Source organism: Chinchilla lanigera, unplaced genomic scaffold (assembly GCF_000276665.1).
Source record: "Chinchilla lanigera isolate Chin_1 unplaced genomic scaffold, ChiLan1.0 scaffold00112, whole genome shotgun sequence".
Taxonomy (NCBI): Eukaryota; Metazoa; Chordata; class Mammalia; order Rodentia; family Chinchillidae; genus Chinchilla; species Chinchilla lanigera.
In genome coordinates this window covers 1,834,216-1,854,440 of record NW_004955513.1, presented here as the reverse complement: position 1 = coordinate 1,854,440, position 20,225 = coordinate 1,834,216, and the positions used below count along the sequence as shown (strand labels likewise).

Below are 20,225 nucleotides of genomic sequence, written 5' to 3'. Positions count from 1 at the left end.
GGTACTTTGTCCCGGCAGTGAGGAAAGTAACTAAGACACCTGCCTCCCCGTTGCAGAGCACTCGGCAGCAGCACTCACTGTATTTTTTATCACACCTCGTAAAGACATTCATGAAAGAGCACTTTCAGAACCGGTTCAGAAAGTGGCCAGCATGATGGGACAAATGTGTTCAAAAGAAGTGGGAGGATTTTGGGGAGGGGAGTTCATGGCCATGTGTCTTTTACTGTAGTCAGTTTTTAAAAATTTAAACACTGTATATTTTGATCGCAATGTATGCGTTCATCTCATTTAATTTTCACAGCCCCACGCGGAAAGGGTTACGATCACCCTCTTAGGGACGGGCACTGAGCACTGAAGATGTAAAGTGCGGCTCTGAAGCTCAGGAGAGAGCAAGCAGCAGCGGAGGATTAGGATGCAGATCTAGGTCCGGGGATTCAGCTCCTTGGAACAGCGCCTGCCTGGCAAGCACGAGGTCCCGAGTTTGATTCCGGTACCACACGGAAAAAAGATGCAGATCTGTCCAAGGGCAGGCCCAGCTCCCAGCAAGACAAGGAGCTGAAAATCTCAAATGTGTTTGCAACCGTCCACCCTTCACATCAAAGCCCAGACTCTACTCGCTTGTTGCTAGGTACCCACCCCACTTTGCCCTTTGAGCCCCTCTTCTTTTATACATCACCTTTCCACCTCCCCCATCTCCAATCCAGACTTGCTTATATTATAAGCCCCCTGATGCTCTTTTACTATTTTATTTTGTTTTATTGTCGTTTTGAGACAGGGTCTCACTGTGCAGTTCAGGCTGGCCTTGAGCTCGCTTTGTAGCCCAGGCTGGCCTTGAACTAACAAGGATCCTCCTGCCTCAGCCTCCCGAGTGCTGGGGTTATAGGCGTGTGCTACCACGCCTGGCCCTGCTGCTCTCTTAAAGAACCAGAAATTCTAACAAGGGAATCTGTGTCGGGCTCTGCTACTCGTTCCTTGTTTCTTATAAGAGGTCAGTGGTCGTGTGAATTACTTTTCCCTTGTGTACACTGTATTACTTTTCTTTGATTTCAAAAAAATCTTTATTTTTGGTTCTTAGCAGTTCAACTCTGCCATTCATATTTGTTGTCTTGCTATTTTTCAAGAAATCCTGCTTGAGACTTGCTGAAAGGTACGTCCTTTGAGTAAATTTGGAGAAATGTGGTCATACATGCTAGACTTCAGTTATACTTACTAGACTTCGGTAGCTCCTCACAGGTCCCTGAGACTTACCCACTTTCTTTCAATTTATTGTTTTAACCTCTATTTCTCAACTGGATAATTTTTCTTGATATGTCTTCAAGTTCACTGATTTCTGTTATCTTGATTCTGCTATGGAGCCTATTCAATGATTTTTAAAATTTCAGATATTGTATCTTCACTTCCACTTTTCCATTTTGGTCTTATTGCTTCTTTTCCCTATCTCTTCATTTGTTTGTCAATATAGCGTCCTTTACATCATATTCTACTTATTTATTTATTTATCTACCTATATTTATTTTGGTTGTTTTGAGTCAGGATCTCTGTGTAGTTCAGGTTGGCCTTGAACTCACTGTGTAGCCCAGGTTGGCCTGGAACTCACAGCGATCCTCCGGCCTCAGCCTCCTGAGTGCTGGGTTTACAGGTGTGTGCCACCGCACCCATCTTCCTGCTTCTTTCTGTGTCAGGTAATTTTTAAATATACCTTGGACATTGTGGCTGATACACTGTAGAGACTCTGGGTTCCCTTTTGTTTCTCCTGCAAGTTCGAGTTAGGAAGTTAACCTGGTTGAACTCAAATTGCAAACTACCTTTTCTGCAATGGACAACATTCAAGTCTAAATTCAGCTATTTTAGCCTCAGTGGGAGTTTCTAGTCTTCCCCATGAGACTTAGGCAGAGTTCACTCACTGACTTCTAATGACTGTGGTCGCCCCTCAAAACTGTCTACAGCTTCTTCAACACAGTTCTCACAGAATTCGGATTTCCACCTGAATTCTATATGCGTTGTGCAGCATTAACTTTAGAATGCTCTTGGGATAAAAGTTACTTTTAAAATTGGAAAATCACCTGCTGTTCTATGTATGGACACCCTCACATGCCTGCTGCATCTGCTTGCAACTGTCTAGTTTCCAGCATAGACTTAAAAAAATATTTTAGAGTTTATAAATGTTATGTCTGGGAGGACTGGCCTAATAGGAGCTTCCTTAGCCATAACCAAGGAACGAGTGTTCTGTTACGCAGCAGAAGTAGCTGGGGCTGGAGTGCGGCTCAGTGACAAAATGTGTGCTTCCGGTGCACAAGGCCCTGGGTTCGATCTCAAGCAGCAACAACAACAGAGATCTTGCTATGCTTCCTCTTCCGCCTGACCTATTGACGATAGCCCAGCGGTCTCCAGAGAGGGCTTCTGCTGAGATTCTCAGTACCTTGGCAGACCAGCAAAAGGCTGTTCTTCAAATCACAGCAAAAAAATATTTTCCTGTTTCCTACTTTTTAGGGTAGCTCTGGTCATTAGGAAAAATGGGAGCACTCTCTGTTGCATTTAACCTCTGAGTTGGTACTAAGGTAGTTTCTACAGCTCTTTTTTTTAAGGTAAACAGAATTGATTATCTGTGAGCTATGATTCTCTAAATTTGCCTTGCTTGTTTATTGTACCAATCAGCTTCCTGTTGCTGGGATGAAGTACTTGGCACACAGCACTTACAGGAAGAGAGGTTTATTTTGGCTCACAGTTTCAGGGGCTTTGGTCCGAGGTTGGCTGGCTTCAAGGCAGAACTACCATGGTGGACGGGCGTGGCAGAGCAAAGCTGCTGACTGCTAACTTCAAGGCAGCCAGGAAGCAGAGCACAGGGGGAGACCTGGAGGAGGAGGGACCAGGGGCCAGAAATACTCCCCAAGGTCACGTTCCCACGACCTGCCCAGGAGTGTGCTTTAGGCATCTCCTACGGTCTCTCAAGCCAATCAAGTTGACAAGATTAACCACTGCATTCATCACGAAATATCATGCCTGCAAAGTCTCAGGGAGGAGAATGTCAAAGTAGGGAAGTGAGCACGTATGTCTACCTATGTGTTACCCTCCCAAAATGCTGTCAGAGCACTTTTGAGAAGGAGAAAATCCAACTTATTTTTGGCAACAAAAAAGAGCTCCATCCGAGAACCAGAAATTTTGAGAATTTTCTGAATGGTGGATACCAGATAGACTCAGACTCACAGAAAGGCAAGCCCAGCGCAAAAGACGCCACCCAAGCCCAAAGCAATCACGTGTACATGGGACACCATGGAAGCTGATGGCCAGAGAGGCCCTGTAACGGATCCGGGTGTGCGAACGGGGTGGGTTCCGTATGGTGATGTGGCGGTGACCGACGCACCACAGCCTCGTCAGCAGGAGATGCGAATGTGTGTGGGTGTGGTGAGTCACCAGCCCCCAGTACTGTCCCCTGAAGGCCTCAGTCTCAGGCCCTACAACCATGGACGCCAAGAGAATGGTCCCCTTGTCACCTCTACGGCTATGGTAGAAGGAACTCACTGCCAGGGTCACCTGAGTGTTTCCCTTCCTCTCAGTTGTGCAGGGTCTACTGCCCAATAAATACAGCCAGGAGGTAAGTGGAGAAAGTCAGCAGTCGAACTGCATTGCCCCCAAATTCCTGTGCTGGTGCCCTGGCGCTCACTACCTCCGGATATCATGGTATTTGGAAATGGGCTCATTGCCAAGATAATTAGTCGAGCCGTGCATGGTGGCGCATGTCTGCAGTCCCAGCACTTGGGAGGCTGAGGCAAGAGGATCACAGCAAGCTCACGGCCAGCGTAAACTACTTATCAAGACCCTGTCTCAAAAGCCAAACTAAAAAAAAAGATAACTAGTCAATATGAGGTCTTCCATGCTCAAGCACAGTAAATCCCCAATGCACTGTACCGGTGTCCTTATAAAGAGAGATCTGACTGGGGCCAGCCCTGAAACTCCAAGCACTCTGGGAGGCTGTGCCAGGAAGATCACAAGTTTGAGCCCAGCCTGGGCTCTGTCTAAAAATAAAAAATTTTGTTTTGTTTGTTTTTTTAAAAAAGGCTAGGAATGTAGCTCAGCGAGAAGTTCGCGTGTTCAATTCCCAGTACCACCACCAAAAAGATCTGCACAGACCCGTGTGCAGGCAGAAGGTCACGTGAACGTAAAGATTCCGTCTCCAGCCAAGGAGCGACGCCCTGCCGATGCTCTGATCCCAGACCTCTCGCCTCCAGAGCTGGGAGGTGAGAAATATCTGTTCTTAAGTCACTCGGCCTGTCACTAAGCTGTTTGTCAGTGGCAGCCTAGGACACCCACGCGGAGGGCAAAGCCGGAAGTCTGGACGGAGCAGCGCGCTTGGGGCTGCGCTGAGAACAGCGGGAAGGGCTGGATGCGAAAGGAAGGAGCCGGCGGCGGCCGGAAAGCAGTGAGCAGGCCGCCCCGGCACCGGATAGCAGAACGGGGAGCCCCACGTTTCAAGGAGCCAGTTCCGAGTCGCCCAAAACTAGGCAAGGCTGGCACACCTGTGTTTTAAGATGTACTCTCCCCAGCCTGGAAATAACTCCGCTGGAGGCTTTTTATATTGATAAATTCATCCCATTATTAGGCAGCATCTCCTTTAGATGAATAACCATGTAATGATCACCTTTGCTGATTTAGATGGTGTCACTGTAAGAAATTATGGATTCGATCCATCTTCCCTCTTCCCTTCCTCTCTGCTCTCCCTCAATTATTCCTGAGGAAGAAAACCAATTAATAGTAGCTTGACTGCTCTAACGCAGCCTGCTGTACAATGTAGCAATGCCTAATGGAGTTTTAATTTCCCCATGGTGAGTCAATATTTGCTTTAAGAAAGAAAAATGTCACCATAAACCGCTGCCCCAAATGAGTCTGGTAGCTCGAAGGGCGAGCTAGTTTCCCTTCTCAGGCAAACAGCGATGGGAAGTGGTTGGGGGGGCAGCGGGCTCACTCTCGGCAAATAGGGCTGTGTAAGGTTTAGCTGCAGTTTCAGGCTGGATGGTTATTAAGTATTTTGCTTTGCAAACGCAGACAACTGTCAGGAACTCGCCCACAGGTTAAAGGGCTTGAAACCAAATCATTATAATATAGAAGAGCAACAATTTATTCGAGCCTTTAATAACTTGTAGGGAGCCGGAAGCGGGGGATATAATTTCAGGGGTTCCTACTTGAAGACACGAGGGCTGTTTCTCACCTCTCCCAACTAGGCACATGTGTGGAAACCAAACCTTACTTTTTACAGAATGCATTAGACTTCTCAGGATCCTGCGAGGAAATAAAGTTCCGCAATCCTCTCTCTCATAATAAGTCTGTCCAAAACCGACGTTGCTCATTCCGTTGAAAGATAGTTTCATTTCCTAACTCAAAATTGGTATGAAAAATTTGCCTTGCCAAATGAACATTGTACACTGAACTTGTCAAATCCCTTCTCCTGACACAAATAAAAGATAACATCGTCAGGTGGCAGCATGTAAAACAGCTCTGATAAGATAGCAAAGGAAGACAAAGGAATGCACTCATTTTGATTCTATTTTAGAAGCCGAGGTGGGGAGGAGTGGATCCCACAGAAGGACTGGCCCCGTTCCTGGGTGCTTCAGGTAACAATCGAACAAGTCGCTTTCATGTAGACTTTCAGTGGTGTAATGACCCAGTTTCCAATTAGCCAAAACATGACAAAACTTTCACAGTAGCAGCTTTCACAGTAGCAAAAGCCGCCAGAGAGAAGACCCGCCAGAGTGACAAGACTTTTCATTCAAAAGTTGACCGGCGCACGGTGTGGCTGTAATTACTAGTTCTAACACGGTGGGGAATTATTCTGTGTGTGTATTTAAAAATAAATAAGGTAAATGATCACCCTTTCCTTAGATCTGTACTCATATTGTGTAAGTGACTTTTTTTCTATTCAAATTGTTGATTGAAGGCCGTTAGTTGTTTATCGGCTCAAAATTACATTTCTGCTCTCTTAGGGGCTGCTGCCTTTTTAAAAAAAAAAAATCACATTTGGTGTCTAGTGACTAACAAGAAAAGACTCCTAAAACTGCAATTTCAGGGGGAAAAAACACACAAGCAAGAAACCCAGATTGTACCTTCACATCCCCAAAGGTATCACGCTTCTTTGTTCTGCTAAGAAAAATTAACCTCAATCTTAGCTCGGGGTCCCTAGATTGATTACCATAGTCATTTAAATACTGTAATCTCATTTTCAGGGGTAAGGGGAGGGGGCGCCAAAGGGGGGGCTGGGGCAGCTCGGGGCTGGAGAGAGAAAGGGAGCGAGGGGTGGGGGGACGGAATAAATTATCTGACAAAGGGAACCGGGCCTTTCTGCTCACAGAGCCTATTTCGGATCCTTCCACTTGATTGGAAAAGTTGATGAAGTTTAAATGAAGCAGAATTAGAACCTCAGGCCGCCGAGTATTGACGGAGGCTACGCAAGAATGTGCAATTCAATAGCCCCGGTCTGGGCTGAAAACAAGGGAACGGCCTAAATGGTATAATCTTCAACGGACTTGAATATCCACACTGACAAGGCAGGGTAATGAGTTAGGCCAGATCAGGCCTGTTGGTTAAAGAAATTAATCCCCCTGGCCGCCCGAGACGGGGCTTTGATGCCCATGGTGTGGCCCCCTTCCCAGTCTATCTAAATGCTAACTAACTGCGAGGGTGAGCGGGACTGTGCTTTTCATTGCTGGCGCTAATCTGGTAACACTTGGCGCTCTCTGATTAGGGGGTGGGGAGGAAAAGGGGTGCCGGGTGGGAGGTGAGGAGGGGCACTTGTCTTTGAAAGGCTGAGGCCATGCTGGGTCAGCCTGGGTGGAGGAGTCGCCCCGAGACATCCCCCACTCCCCAGCTAGCAGAGGCACACATTTCAAACAACCCCAAATCCAAGCTTCCATGGAAGGTAAGGAGCCTTGATAGTACGTCTCCTCTCCAAACTTAAGTGGTGTCACCCAAAGTGCAGGCTCTGTGAGTAGCCCCAGCGTCCCTCTCCTAGCCGACTGCCCGCTGTGGCTTCCTTTACAAGGAGTGATCAAAATGTATGGTGAATGTTTAAATTCGTAAAAAAACTTTCCTAGTGAGACGCATTGTCCTGAATCCCCCTCAAAACCCTCCCCGTCACTTCAAACACACTCATCCCATCATTCTCGCCACTTTCTTTTTCTTTTTTTCTCTCGCGACTTTGTGAAGTAGTTCTGGGAATCACCTTTCCTGAGTGTCTTTATGAGGTGTGATCAAAAATACAGTGAAAGCTGCTGCTGAGCGCCATCCAACGAAAGGCAGGTTTGCAAAAACATAATGCTGTGTCCTCATCCACTTTACTCCCTGGATCTGGCACCGTGCAACCTCTGGCTCTTCCCCAAAGTCAAAATGACCATACAGGGAAACATTCTGAATCGATTCAGGACTCCAGGCAGCACAACTAAAGACACTCATGGAAGAGCACTTCCGGAGCTGCAGCAGAAAGTGACAAGAGCAAGGGGATAAATGTGTTTGAAGCAAGGGGGAGGATTTTGAGAAAGATGAGTGGTGGTGTGTTTTTTATTGTAATAACTTGCTGTTTAATACTAAAATCCACCGTGTTTTTGGATCACACCTCATACATCATGATTCCCCTTCAGATGGACCTAAACCCAAGGTGTCCAACTTCTCACCTCCTTGGGCCACATTCCGTGTGGGACATGAACTTCCTCCTCCTGCCTGCCATTCTGCAGGTGCATCGCTCCTCCCAGCTCTTGCAGCAGGGAAGGCTGCTGGGGCTGCTCCCTTGTCCTGCATGCACCTGCCTCATTCAGTCGGCTCCCAGGTGTGTGTGCATGTACAGCAATTTTTCTGCCCAACTAGATTGTCAACTCCTTTGAGAAAAGAAAGTGCAGCTCTGGAGGAAGCAGACCCTTGTGGATGGGACCCTTCCCTCCTGTTTCGGAGGACCAAGGAGTGCTCCGGGTAACACGCTGGGAGGTGCAACATAGAAGGAGTCTGACAAGCAGTGGACTCGCTTAGGCTACTGTGCCACAATCCCCAAGCCTGCCCTTTGCCTTCTGTATGACCTTGGGAATACTGCCACGTCCTTCCAAGCTCAATCCATGGACCTCACAGAGTCAACATATATAAAAGACCTGGTGCTTTGGATCTATAGGGCTGGGCATGCTGTGCGCAAGGCCCTGGGCTCCATTCCCAGCACCATAAAGAGAACAAAAAAGGATTTAACCTTTGGGGAGCACTCAACAAATGGTGGTTGCTGCTGCCACTAAGTCCTCTGGATTACAGAGTGGTTGCGACCCCACCCTTTGCAGGTGCAGGTGTGGTGTAAACCGGTCTCCTCTGCGCTTTAGCTGGATGATGGTGCGCAACTCCTGTGACCACTACCAGCCTCAGTTTCCCCATCTGTAAAACAGGAATGACAGTGATAGCATCTCTAGGACCGTCGCAGAGATTTAAAGGGGCACAATGCGGCAGGGGGCCGGCACGGTCCCTGGCCCAGGGTGCATGCACTCCACAGAAGGCAGCTGCTGTCAGCTGGTCAGATGGGTTTACAGCCGGGAGCTCCTCAGAAGCCCACACTCCTGACTCGGCCTCCCACTGCAGGAGAAGCCAGGTCTGGAGCATCCTACCAGGTGGTCCTGGGAGGATCCCCTGCGAGCTCCAGGTGGCTGCTCAGAAAAAGCACAGCTTTCAGAAAGGCTTTCCTTCCAGAAGGGGCTTTTTAACAGACGTACTTAAGCCTCCGAATTTATGCCCACTGGGTGCCTACAAAGAGCAAAATCTTCAGTGACAGTTTATAAAGATTTTGGAAGCAGCCACAAAGCCCAGCCCCCAGCCCAGCATTCAGCCCAAAGGGACCCCTCAGAACAGCTCCAAAAAGTTCCCTCAAACGGCTTGGTGACAAGACGGAGAGTTTCAGACTTGGGCTTGTTTAAGTAGCAAAAAGTAAACAAATCACAGTTGCTAACCCTAAACCATACAGCAGCACACTTCCTGCCATCTGAGCATCCAGCCCGTGGGGGGGGGAGCACAATTAACAAGCCCATTCTGGCAGTCCAACTACAGCCAGCAGGGGTGTGTCTCCCCGTGAGGCCAGCCATCCTCAGCACGGGAAAGGAGGCACGGTCTGTCCAGCGGTCCCTCGTTCCTGGACCTGCCTCTCAAGCCTTGGGTCTCTGCCTCTTCTGTGGTCCTGGCTTTGACCCCTGCAGGTCTCTCTGGCCTTCGACTTCCTGCACAGCCTCACTGAGGCACTTTCCCTGCGGAGCACTTCCTGGCAGCCACCCACCCTCTTTCTCCGACGTACCAGGCTCCACTTTGCTTTCGGTCTGCTACAAAACCTCTTATTTTCCCCGGAAAGTCTCCTACCACCACCCACCCAAACACACACACACATACATACACACACACACACGCACACACACACACACACACAATGGACTCCTGGCAGTTCTTAAGGGACCAGCTCCCCTCCTCCGGGCAGGTTGGGCCACCAGGTCACATCCGCCGGGCAGGACTACCCCAGTTTCCGAGTGGCACAACTCTCAGTACCCCAGGCTCCTTCCCAGTGCTCATCCCCAAGCAATGGGCCACTGTCTGTCTCTCTGAAGCCTGGACAGCTGCCCGCTGTAGGGATAGAGGCTACCTTGTCCACCAAAGTGCCCCAGGTCCAGCACACAGCTTCAAATCACACAGCCCCTGGATAAACATTTTGCAGATGGCTGAATATGTAAAGAAAGAATAGTTCTCAGGGGAGCAGCCATTCATGGGTGCAGGAAGCAAGGCTTAGGGAAGATAGGGACTTGCCCACAAAGTCAGAGCCAGCACAAATAAGCAGAGGACTTTTAGTTCATCATTCTAGTCCTAGGGCCTGGTGCATCAGGTCTAGGAGAAGTGTACACCCCTGTGAGAATGAATGAATGAACACGAGTGAGTGAGTGTAGTTTTACATTCTGTTTCTTGAGGAGGGGTCCCCAAATTGCATACACCTCAGAGTCTGCCTCTGCTCCCTTGCACCAGTCCCTCCAAACACTTAGTCATCTCTGTGTCCAGATCCCACAGAAGCCGTGCAGCCCGTGGGCCCTTTCCCTGCCTCCCGTCATCCGGGTGGAGCTGCCCTCGGCAGCAGGCGTGGACCCCACCCTGACGGCTCTCGCTGCATCGCTGCCACTTCCTGTTGACTTCCACCCACATGTGGTTCCACCTACTAGATTATGAACTGACTGCTGCATCCCTGGTGCTCCGCAGTGTGCCTGGGGAACAAGGTGAACCCCAAAAGTGTCTGTTTTTAAAGCAGCTTTCTTTTTGGTGCTCACAGAATCATAGAGTTGAGGTTCAGTCCGTCCTTGCCAAGAATAACTTGCACAGTTCAGACATTGCACCCTGGTCCAGGCCAGATGTCCCTCCCTCTCCTGTCCCCTGTGTGGCCCTGGAGTCCACCCCATTCCAAGCCACAGCCCCAACCCCCTAAACTCTCTGGGCCCCAGCGCTATTACCTCAATTCTCACCTCTCATCTCCTTTAATAACTTGTGTTCTTGGTTTTAGTCGTTTACCTCCTAATCAGACCATCTACTCATTGGAAACAAATCTTTAAACCTTTTCTTACACCCATACTTTGTACATTGTAGGTGTTCAGGAAATATGTGCTCATTGACCAATGGATTCATTAGCAGAAAGCATACATGTCAGGTCTCCAAACTAGACCCCTGCCCAGCGAGGACAGAAAAAGTCCCCAAGCAGATCTGTTATTCACATCTAGTTCAACAGGAAGCCAGTAACTGCCTGACACAGTTCAACCTGCATAGAGCTGATTCCACAAAAAAAAAACACAAGAGACACGCTGTGCCTGCCAGGACCCCCTGTACCAACACCACCCTGTCTATCACCTAGCCCTAGACCCCCTACTCAGAGACCCCAAATTTTGTACCTCCCTTGGCAATACCCCCTCCCCCACCTAAACTCCCCTATAAAACATGCCATAGCCCCTTGCTCAGGGCCAATGGTCTTTTCACCTTTGGCCCGGCTGTATGCAGTCTATAATAAAGTCCTCACAGGTTGCTTAATCTCTGTCTCTGTGGGTTCAACTGTGCCTCAGTTTACCCTAATATCACCAAAAAAACCCACAGGTTTTCTGTTCTTAAAGATCTCTCAAGAAGCAGGAGAAGGGCTGGGGATTTAGCTCAGCGGCACAGTGCCTGCCTGGCAAATGTGAGGTCATGAGTTCAAATCCCAGTACCAGAAAAAAAAACAAAAACAAAAACAAAACAAAGCAAAGCAAGAAGCAGGAGAAAATATGAAGCAATTTTACAAAATAGGAACATTATGTTGGCATTTTAATGCGGTGACATGGCCAACTTCACTACGTCCAGCAAAATGGACCAAGAAAGCTGTTAGCAAACTTCCTAATTCCCCCTAAAGCAGCGCTATGGCCCAGAGAGCACCTCTCTCTGTGGCTTTTTGGGTGCTCTGTCTTTGCGAGCAGCCCCTGAGTTAACTGGGACTTTTTCTCCGGTGCAGTGACACTGTTTGGATGCTTGCAGTGGGTTCCAAACGTCCAGCCACCTGGCAGCAGCGTGGCCTTTTGCTAAGACCACACCTTGCAATCAAAGAGCTTCTGAGCATCCACTTCTATTCTTCTGGACGAAACACAAAGGATTTTGATCCGCACAAAGAAATTATCTTGTAGGCTTTGGAGTTCACTGGTCTCCCAAACATGTATTGTTTGGCTTGTATAAAAGATCAAAACTCCCTCTTTTCAGCTCATTATGTGTTTTCTACAATCCTTTCGGTGGGAGCTCCTCCCTCCTGTGTGCGGCTTGCGCTGACCTTTCTGCTCTCTGACCCGTGTCTGTTTCCTGAACGACCCCTGATGTGCCTTTAAATTATGGGGTGGAAATTACAGCTGTTTTCTTTATAAAGCACATTTATTTGCTTCCCTGAGATGCTGTATTTAGTGCCGCAATGACAGCACACAAGGCTGCGATGGGACTCCGACCTACTGTGAGTTTAATTTCTGGTGTACCCAATCACTCCTGTTTTAAATCTTAGGTTAGTTCCTGCTGAGGAAAACAAAACCCTTGGAAGTTGGGCAGGCAGGCAAACAAAGCTAGTACACTGGTCAGTGATTACTCAACAAACTGGCCTCTGTGCTAATTAGTGGATCTAATGAATTATTGAGCCACGCTGTAGGGATCGTTGGAAATTCTTTTTATTTATTTATTTTTTTGAAACACAGTGTGGGTGAGGCCGAAGACAGACAAAAACTAGCAAACTTACGTAAGCCACGTCCCTGAGAGAAACAAAATGGATTCCAAAGGGGGAATTTACAGTCTCACAGTGTTGGGTGGAGGCGACACGGAGGCAAATCTCGGACAGAGAACCAGCTAAAGCCAGACTGACTCATTCTGGTAATTTTTATTATCTGAGCAGGTTGGTTTTCAAGGGACCATGGTGAACTCATAACGAATTCCCTATGTTTGTCTTGTAGCTCAGATTTTTTTAGCCTCAAAACCGTTGACTTTTTTTTTTTTTTTTTTTTTTTTTTTGAGACAGGGTCTCACTATGTAGTTCAGGCTGCTTTAGAACTATGTAGTTCAGGCTGGCCTCAAATTTATGGTGATCTTCCTGCCTCAGCCTCCCAAGTACTGGGATGACAGGCGTGTGCCGCCACGGCCAGCTACACTGTGACATCTGGAGTCCAGATGACTCCCTGTTGCAGGTAGGAGGTGCTGTTTTGGCACTGAAGGATGTGGGGGTGGCATTCTCAGCTTCTCCCCTCTAAATGCCAGCAGCACACCCTCCCCAGCTGCATTAACTAAGAATGTCCCCAGAAGTGGTCCCAAGTTCCTGGACAGAAAAACAGTTCTCGTCAATGAAGAGCCGCCAGTCTAATTCAATAACATTATAATCTTTTCCACAGTGCAGTATCTCATTTAAATCAGCCTCCATTACAACTTCGAGGTACAGGCAAGGTGGATCTTAGTACTCAGAATGTACAAATCGGGAAACTCGGGCTTGGGAAATTCAGCCACTTGCCCGAGACATTAGTGTTAGAAATCAGATGGTTTTCACACTTTGCTAGGGTGCTCACATCCGCTCCAGGGTTTCAGGCTGAAGGAGATAGGATGGATGATGGGACTTTTTAATAACAACACAAAGAGCAAGAACAGCGTAAGCACTTAAGTGCCTCGGTCTCTTTATAAATTCACTATACGCATTTTATAAGTTCTGACTTTTAAAGTTCATTGATGAACACAATGAGGTTGCTTTAAGGAACATAAATGATTGAAGTCAGGACAATGAGAAGTAATGAAAGTGTTCACTTATCATGTTCCCTTCTGGACCAAGGGCCACCCGAGGCCCTCACGGGATCCTCTTCTGCCTGCCCCACTGCCAACCACTACCACCGTGTGTTACGGCCCCAACAGTAACCTTTCTGAGCACAGCAGATGAGGAGTGAGACACAACTCACTCTTAGATCTGCTGCTTCCAGAGTCTGACTGCTAAACCACTTCTTCCTGCACAAGACCTGCAGTTTCGTATTTGCCCGGGCAGCCAACCAATGAATGTCATTTTTTTTGTTTGTCTAAAAACAGTAGCGGTAGCCTGGGCTTGTGCCTCCTCACAAGAGCTTGCAAGGCAAATCAAGGGACAAATTTCATCTCAAGTTCAGTTGGTTCCAGTGACCAACACAATATGTTTGCTTTTGTTTATTTTTGCAAACGAAGTCCGAGGAGAGGCACTCACAGTTACTACCTATGCTAAAACCAACCAAAAGCAGCAGGGTTGTGAGTATTGTGCCCTCTCCTGTTTTTGCCCTGTAAAGTGGAGGAGGCTGAGGCATGAGGCAAGCCCAGTGGGCATCTCCGCACTGAATGGCCATAGCCAGATGTCAGGGACCACCACCAAGCGCGCCACACTGGCCTCATGCGTGTGTACAGCTGACGGTAAAGTCCCATGCTTGGTCATGGTCTTTACAGGCTGGGGAGTACTTACCAGCATTCTAAGCATAAATGCAAAGCTAATATCCCCAAAACAGTCAACTCAAAGCAAAGCTAACGTATTGGTGAGCTCTGAGGTTAGCACTTCGTGTAGAATATGACATTTACTTGTCTTTAATAAAGATTAATAAAGATGCTTTTCTTTTTCTCTCTCTTTCTTTTGCACTGCTGGAGATTGGACAAAGGACCTCATGCATGTGAGGCAAGTGCTCTACCACTGAGCTATATCCCCCCAGTCAAGATACATTTTCTTAAAACTCTGTTGAAAATTATGAAAATTCCAACACTTCTGGAGACGATAGAACAGTTTGAAAATCACTGCAATAGAAAACAGGGTTTGAGGTTTTGTCTGCAGGACCAGTCGAATCCTAGAAAACTTTGTCTTTGCTGGGTGGGGTAGCACGTGCCTGCAATCCAGCACTCAGGAGGCTGAGGCAGGAGGATCACCGCAAGTTTGAGGCCACTCTAGGCTATATAGTGAAACTCTGAAAAAAAAAACTTTGTCTTCAAATAAAGAAAAACTTGAGGGTATAGCTCAGTGGTAGAGCACTTGCCAAGGATTTGCAAGGCCCTAGGTCTTATCCCTAGCTAACCACAAAAAATTTAAATTAAAATAAGGAAAAGGTAGCTTGATTTCTGCAGTGAAAGGTACATGCGCCTGGAATGCTCTGCTAGAAGCCAGCTCCGTCTCGTTCACCTGGGCCGCAGAGTGCTCCGGGAGGAACACCCTCACCGTCACAGTGCGTCCTGAGAGCCTGGGACCAGGCACTGGCGGCTTCAACGAGAGGAACCCAGATTCCGGGGTCTCCATGAATGCTTCACAGCCACAGTGCCCCCTCTGCAGAGGGACAAAGAGGAAGGTGGCCAGAGCCTCAAACAGAGCCACCCCCCTGGGCACTGGTGAGTGGAGTTGGAGGCAGCTCTGTTTCTGGAGTGGCCACTGTGCCGGGTGGGGGAGTAGCTCACTGGTGTCTGAAGGATGCGCCTGGGCACAGGGAGGGGGAGGCTTTGATTTCAAAAGAAGGAAAAAAGGATGGGCGAGAGAGAGAGTGGGGAAACAGAGAGACAGAGAAAAGGAGACAAGAGAGCGAGGGAATCACAAGGATAAACCCACAGCATTCTCTGGAAAAAGGACAGCTAACCACTGGCCAGCAGGACTGACCGTGAGGATCAGCATCTTGCTTTTAATCCCTTCCTCGCATTTTATTTTCTCTGATTACTGTGTAATTGAATGTAGAAGGATTTGAGCAATCAGAGACGTAGTCTCTTCTGCAGCTAAAGCTGCACGGAACGTTTTCACATTGCGCTCAAACGTAATAAAATACTGACCCTCGCTGGGATGTTTGTACAACTGTGTTTTTGTCTGCCTGCCTTCTTTGTGCTTGTCTCTATCGATGTACTTATGTTCCCCGGCATCAATATTTATTAGAGGTGTTAAGCTATTAGTGGGCATGGTGTGATTGCCTAATTTTGTAGAGCATTCAGTTTGAACACAGAGGCTCTAAATAAATGCTTCCTCGTGATGGTAATGATAATGATCCTTGCGGCAGCATTGAGTCTTATAAACTGGAACTTGAGTTGGAGTGAACTAACATCAAAGATCTCAGGGGGGTGAAACCTCGGCCCTAGATGGCCAGTCATACCAGTCTCCTTACTCCTGGTGTGAGTGTGCTTCTTTATGATTCCAGTCTGGTTCTGGGACCACTTCTCTATAAAGCCTTCCTGAGTTCCCCCCACTCCAAACTTGCACCCTTCTGGACAGCGTAATTCTCTTGAAAATTCACAGCGTGTTGTACATGACATTGCCCATCTTGTTACGCATGTGTGTGTGTGTGTGTGTGTGTGTGTGTGTGTGTTAACAATAGGAGCCAACATTTTGCTGGTGCTGGTGGCACACACGTGTAAGCCCAGTTAGCAGGGAGATTGAGGGAGAAGGGTTAGAACTTTGAAGCCAGCCTAGGGCAATTAGCAAGATCCTGTCTCAAAATACAATTTTAAAATGTAAAAAAAAAAGGGGGCTGGGCGCTGTTCAGTGCTGCAGCGCTTGCCCACTGTGCGCAAGCCCTAGGTCCGATTCCCAGGGCTAAGGGGGAAAAACTCAGCCATTTCCTGAGTGCTTCCTTTAAGACAGGTGCTGAGCTAAAATGTGTGTGCCTGGTCCATCTCCCCTGCTAAATACTAAATAAACTCCTTGCGGGCAAGGGCCGTGTGTGCAACTTGTTTCTATGCCCCCCAAGAGAGCTTAGAATGGTACCGGGCACTCAGTAGGCATTCGGTACCTATTTCTTGGCTGGTAAGACTCAGTAGCGCCCCCTTCAGGAGGAGCGCAGAGTGAATGATACTGAAATCAAACGCATTTGTGAGCGTTTTTTGCTGCCTGCTCTGTGGGATGTAGCTAACCTGGGTTGTTAGTGATTAATGAATCATGGGTTGCGGCCAGAAGAGCACAGGGCTGTACACCAGGAGACCCAAATGACACCTCTTTCTGTCACCAGGTCACGGCAGCACCTCAGCCAATCTGTTTCCCTAACTGGACTTTAATATCCTCAAAAATAGGACGTGGGTTAAATGTCTCTAAGCTTCCTTCTAACCCTAGCTATCACAATTCTACAACTCTATTTCACAAATACGTGCATCTCTTATTTGTGACATAACCCAAATAAAGTCAGTAATAAAATATGAAAAAATTGGGTGCCGAGATCATTTGCACTTTCTAAGGGCGCTCGATTCAATAAATTCCACCCCTGTACGGAGCCTGCTTCTCCAGGGCGGCGGAAGATTCCAGGCTGTCAGTGGAGCAAACCAAGCAGTCTCTCCCCGTAATTGTATTGACAGGATATCAGCTGAGTTCCGAAGGCAGGAGGGTGCCCCCTGACAGGCTTCGTGAAGGCGCCTTTAAGGCTATTGTTGCAGGAGTCTGTGTTGAGTCACAGGATTCTGGGGAAATGCGAATCAAGCAGGAGGAAGCTAGGTTTTTCTCTATTTCATTTCACCTCTCCCAGAGAGTCACACTGGGGGGAAATCTGGCTACCTGCACATCACTTTATACACTACAGGAGAAGCCCTTTCTAATGAAAACCATCTGCAACTTTCTGTGGCCACGGAAGCCACTATCCTGACTCAATTAGGTCCCCCTGGATAGCCAGTTGGCTTGGTTTTAAATGAAGCAACTAGTCATTGCGTGTCTGTGGATGAAATACCTGTTTGAATGTCTGCGTTTTTCTGCTGTTCTCTCGGTTACTGTGGCATCTTGCAGACACGCTCCATCATGTCTCAGGTACACATCATGATCACTGATGTGTACATTTTCTGGCAAATTCCATGGGTGGAAAATACTAGCGCTGGTTTGTTCAGTCAGTGTCTCTGCATTTTCCATGAAAAAATGCTGACCCCATCCACTGGAGAAAACAGTCTAAGCATCAACCCCACATATGATGGCATAGAGGACTATTTCTAAAGTGCTATATTCCTCCAATAGAGATGCATTGCTTCAGGCTGTGTAGACAAAATGAAAACACACTTCCCTCCCAATCATCCTCCCAAAGACATCCAGGGTAGAGGGCTTGCTGGGACTCTGACACACACATCAGTTCAGGACCTGAAAGTCTGGACCCACAAAACTGAGAAGTTACAATGAAGATATCAACAAGCTCAGTGGAAATTTCAGTAACGTTTTTTTAAAAAATGGTTAGGGCTCCACAACCTTGAATATTTTCAATGTTCCCTTTGTCCTTAAAGCCAGAACCGCTAAAGTTTCATAATGCAAATTTTCTTTATGTATAGGAAGCCGTTTAGAGCGGTTAAAATGATGGAGGGCTAGGGGGCTGTGGACGCTGCTTCTAACCCAGGTTCAGCCTGAAGCTTGAGCAAAACACCTGGCAGAGACGGCTCCCGCGGGCTCCCTGGGAGAAGGGTCCTGGGAAAGGCAGCAGTGACACTTCCTCTGCACGCTCAATTTCTCCGCCAACTTTCATCTCAGTCAGGTTTTGACAGATCTTACAGGAGTGGTAAATATTGAAATGCGGACATCATCATCTTTAGGGTTACAGAAAGTAGCTTATGCTGCTCTGAGATGCCAGGACAGAGGGAAAAGCTGCCCCCTGGCCGCCCCTGGCAGGAGAAGGACTCCCCAGGCTCAGTCACCAGAGAGCCAGGCTGGGACCTCTGCTACTGGGGTCTGTCACCAGGGACCTGCGCAGTCCTGCAGCGCCCCGAAGACAGAAGACCAGTGCTTCATCAGTCACTGCCTCGACATCTTAAATCCCTAGGTACCAAATCAGGAACCAGGGATGGAATCCGTCCTGAAAGCTAGGCAACCAGCGCCACCCAGAGGTTAAACGTTGTCCCTAATATGCGGGGTGGAGATGCGTAGGAAATTTTATGCGGAGAGCTGCAGATATTAAATTTTACACGTGTATGTGTACATGCTATACATATATATGCATGTACACGTGTGTATATAACATGTGGTAAAACAGGTATATCTCACTCGGGGGCATCACACTAAAAAAAAAACTCACTAAAAAAAAAAAAGTGAAGGCCTTGTTCTATTTTGTGAGTGTGCGCCGGCCGGGGACACTCCCTCGTCTCCAGAAACATCTTCGGGGATGGTAAGACGAGAGTCAGTGTCTTCCCAGGAAGAACCCCGCTAATTCAGTGTGAAGGAAGCCCGAGTTCCTTCCACCAACAAATCAACCAACCACTACGTCCGGGCTCCAGCAATCACATCCTTTCCGGGCACCGGCACCGCCCGTCGCGAGCCTGGAAACCCAGCGCATTTTTAAAAGCACACTGCCCTCCAGTGGCGCGAGAGAAGTTTGCTCCACGGCTCGTCCCCACAGCCAAACTTCAACCTGACTTCTAATAACCGCCCCAGGGAGGGCGAGAGGTCTCCCACGCGGAGGAAAACGAAACTAGAGTGCGGTAGCCGGCGATAAAAGGGAGGGATGTCTCTGGAAAGGATCCAGCTCGCCGCTCCTGCCGGCGCAGACTCCGAGGCTAGAGAGTCGTGCTTTTATTGTCTTTTAGGGCTGTGATTCGGATAAGAGAATGATTGAGGGGAATGAACTTCGGAAGTGATGCTTCCAGGACGTGCACAGCACCTGCTGCGCAGACTACCCCGGGGTGCAAGAGAAAGAGGCTGGCGGCCTGGACCCACCTCCCAGGGCGTAGCAGGTGGTAGGGACCTAAGACCGAGCGCGTGTGACCCATCTGTCACCCTGTGGGCTCACCAGCCAGCTCCTGGGGAGACGTGACACCCAACCTTGCGCGGTGCGAGGGGACCCCTTTCAGGACTCCCAGCACTCCCATTCCGGGGTACCATTATCCATCCCACTCCGAGAATGCAGAAACAGGCTCAGGGGGGCGACGCGACCAGCCCCGGAACGCAGAGGGGCTCAAGGCTCTCTGGACCGGAGTTTCCAACACTGTCCTCGGACCCAGGGCCATGGGCCCGGGCCGGGCCGGCGGATGTGAGGGCGCGAAGGGCGGCGGCGGCTGCGTGCTCACCTTGACGATGAGCGGGTTCTGAAACATGGAGTCGCGCACGACCCCCAGCCGCTGGTTCTCCATGCCGGGGCGGATGTCGGCCACGGTCAGGGGCCGCCGAGGTGGCGGGCAGATCTGGCTGACAGTGCGGCGCACCGGCTCCTTCTTCTTCTTCCATTGCGTGGGGTCTTTGCGGGAACTCTTGGCCTCTGGCATCCTGGAGGTCGCCCGGGAGTCAGACACCGGCTGCGTGCGGAGCCTTTTCCCGGACCTTTGCTCCCGACTCTCCCCGGGCTGCACCACTGGGACGGTAGAGTGGCCCCCAGATGCCGGCCACCAAGAGAGGAGCGCACAGGTGTCCCGACACCGCCTTGGTGCAAGGAGCCTCAAGATTATACAAATAAGCTCCGCTGGTTCGTCCGAGTATTATTTTTGTGCCCCGCACTGAGGAATGGGAGAGGAAAGAAAACTCAAAAGCACCCCCTGAGGAGGAATGGAACTGTCCGTCTCCATGACGACGGGACGCTAACAGAGCCCAAAGTATGCTATAGTCGTTTTCTTACCGAAAACTCTTGGCCACCACCAACATGGGGCTTTTCAGAATTGTTTTAAATTGACACGGTGACATCAGATTGGGTCCGAGGAAGGGTCCCATCTCCATCTTTTATTTCTAATCTCAAGCCCGTTACCCTCTACACACACACACACACACACACACACACACACACACACACACACACACACACACA

At 48.8% G+C, this 20,225-nt stretch overlaps 1 protein-coding gene across 1 annotated transcript in view; it reads right to left on the bottom strand.

The window, feature by feature from the left end:
• Positions 1-19,787, bottom strand: part of LOC102027216 (chromosome unknown open reading frame, human C9orf171) — a 117,174-nt gene extending 97,387 nt beyond the window's left edge. Inside the window, exon 1 of the mRNA XM_005408380.2 lies at positions 19,498-19,787. Within this exon, the coding sequence (XP_005408437.1) occupies positions 19,498-19,692 (195 nt within the window). The 5' untranslated portion in view covers positions 19,693-19,787. The remainder of the gene's footprint in view (positions 1-19,497) is intronic.
• Between the last annotated feature and the right edge of the window lie 438 nt (positions 19,788-20,225).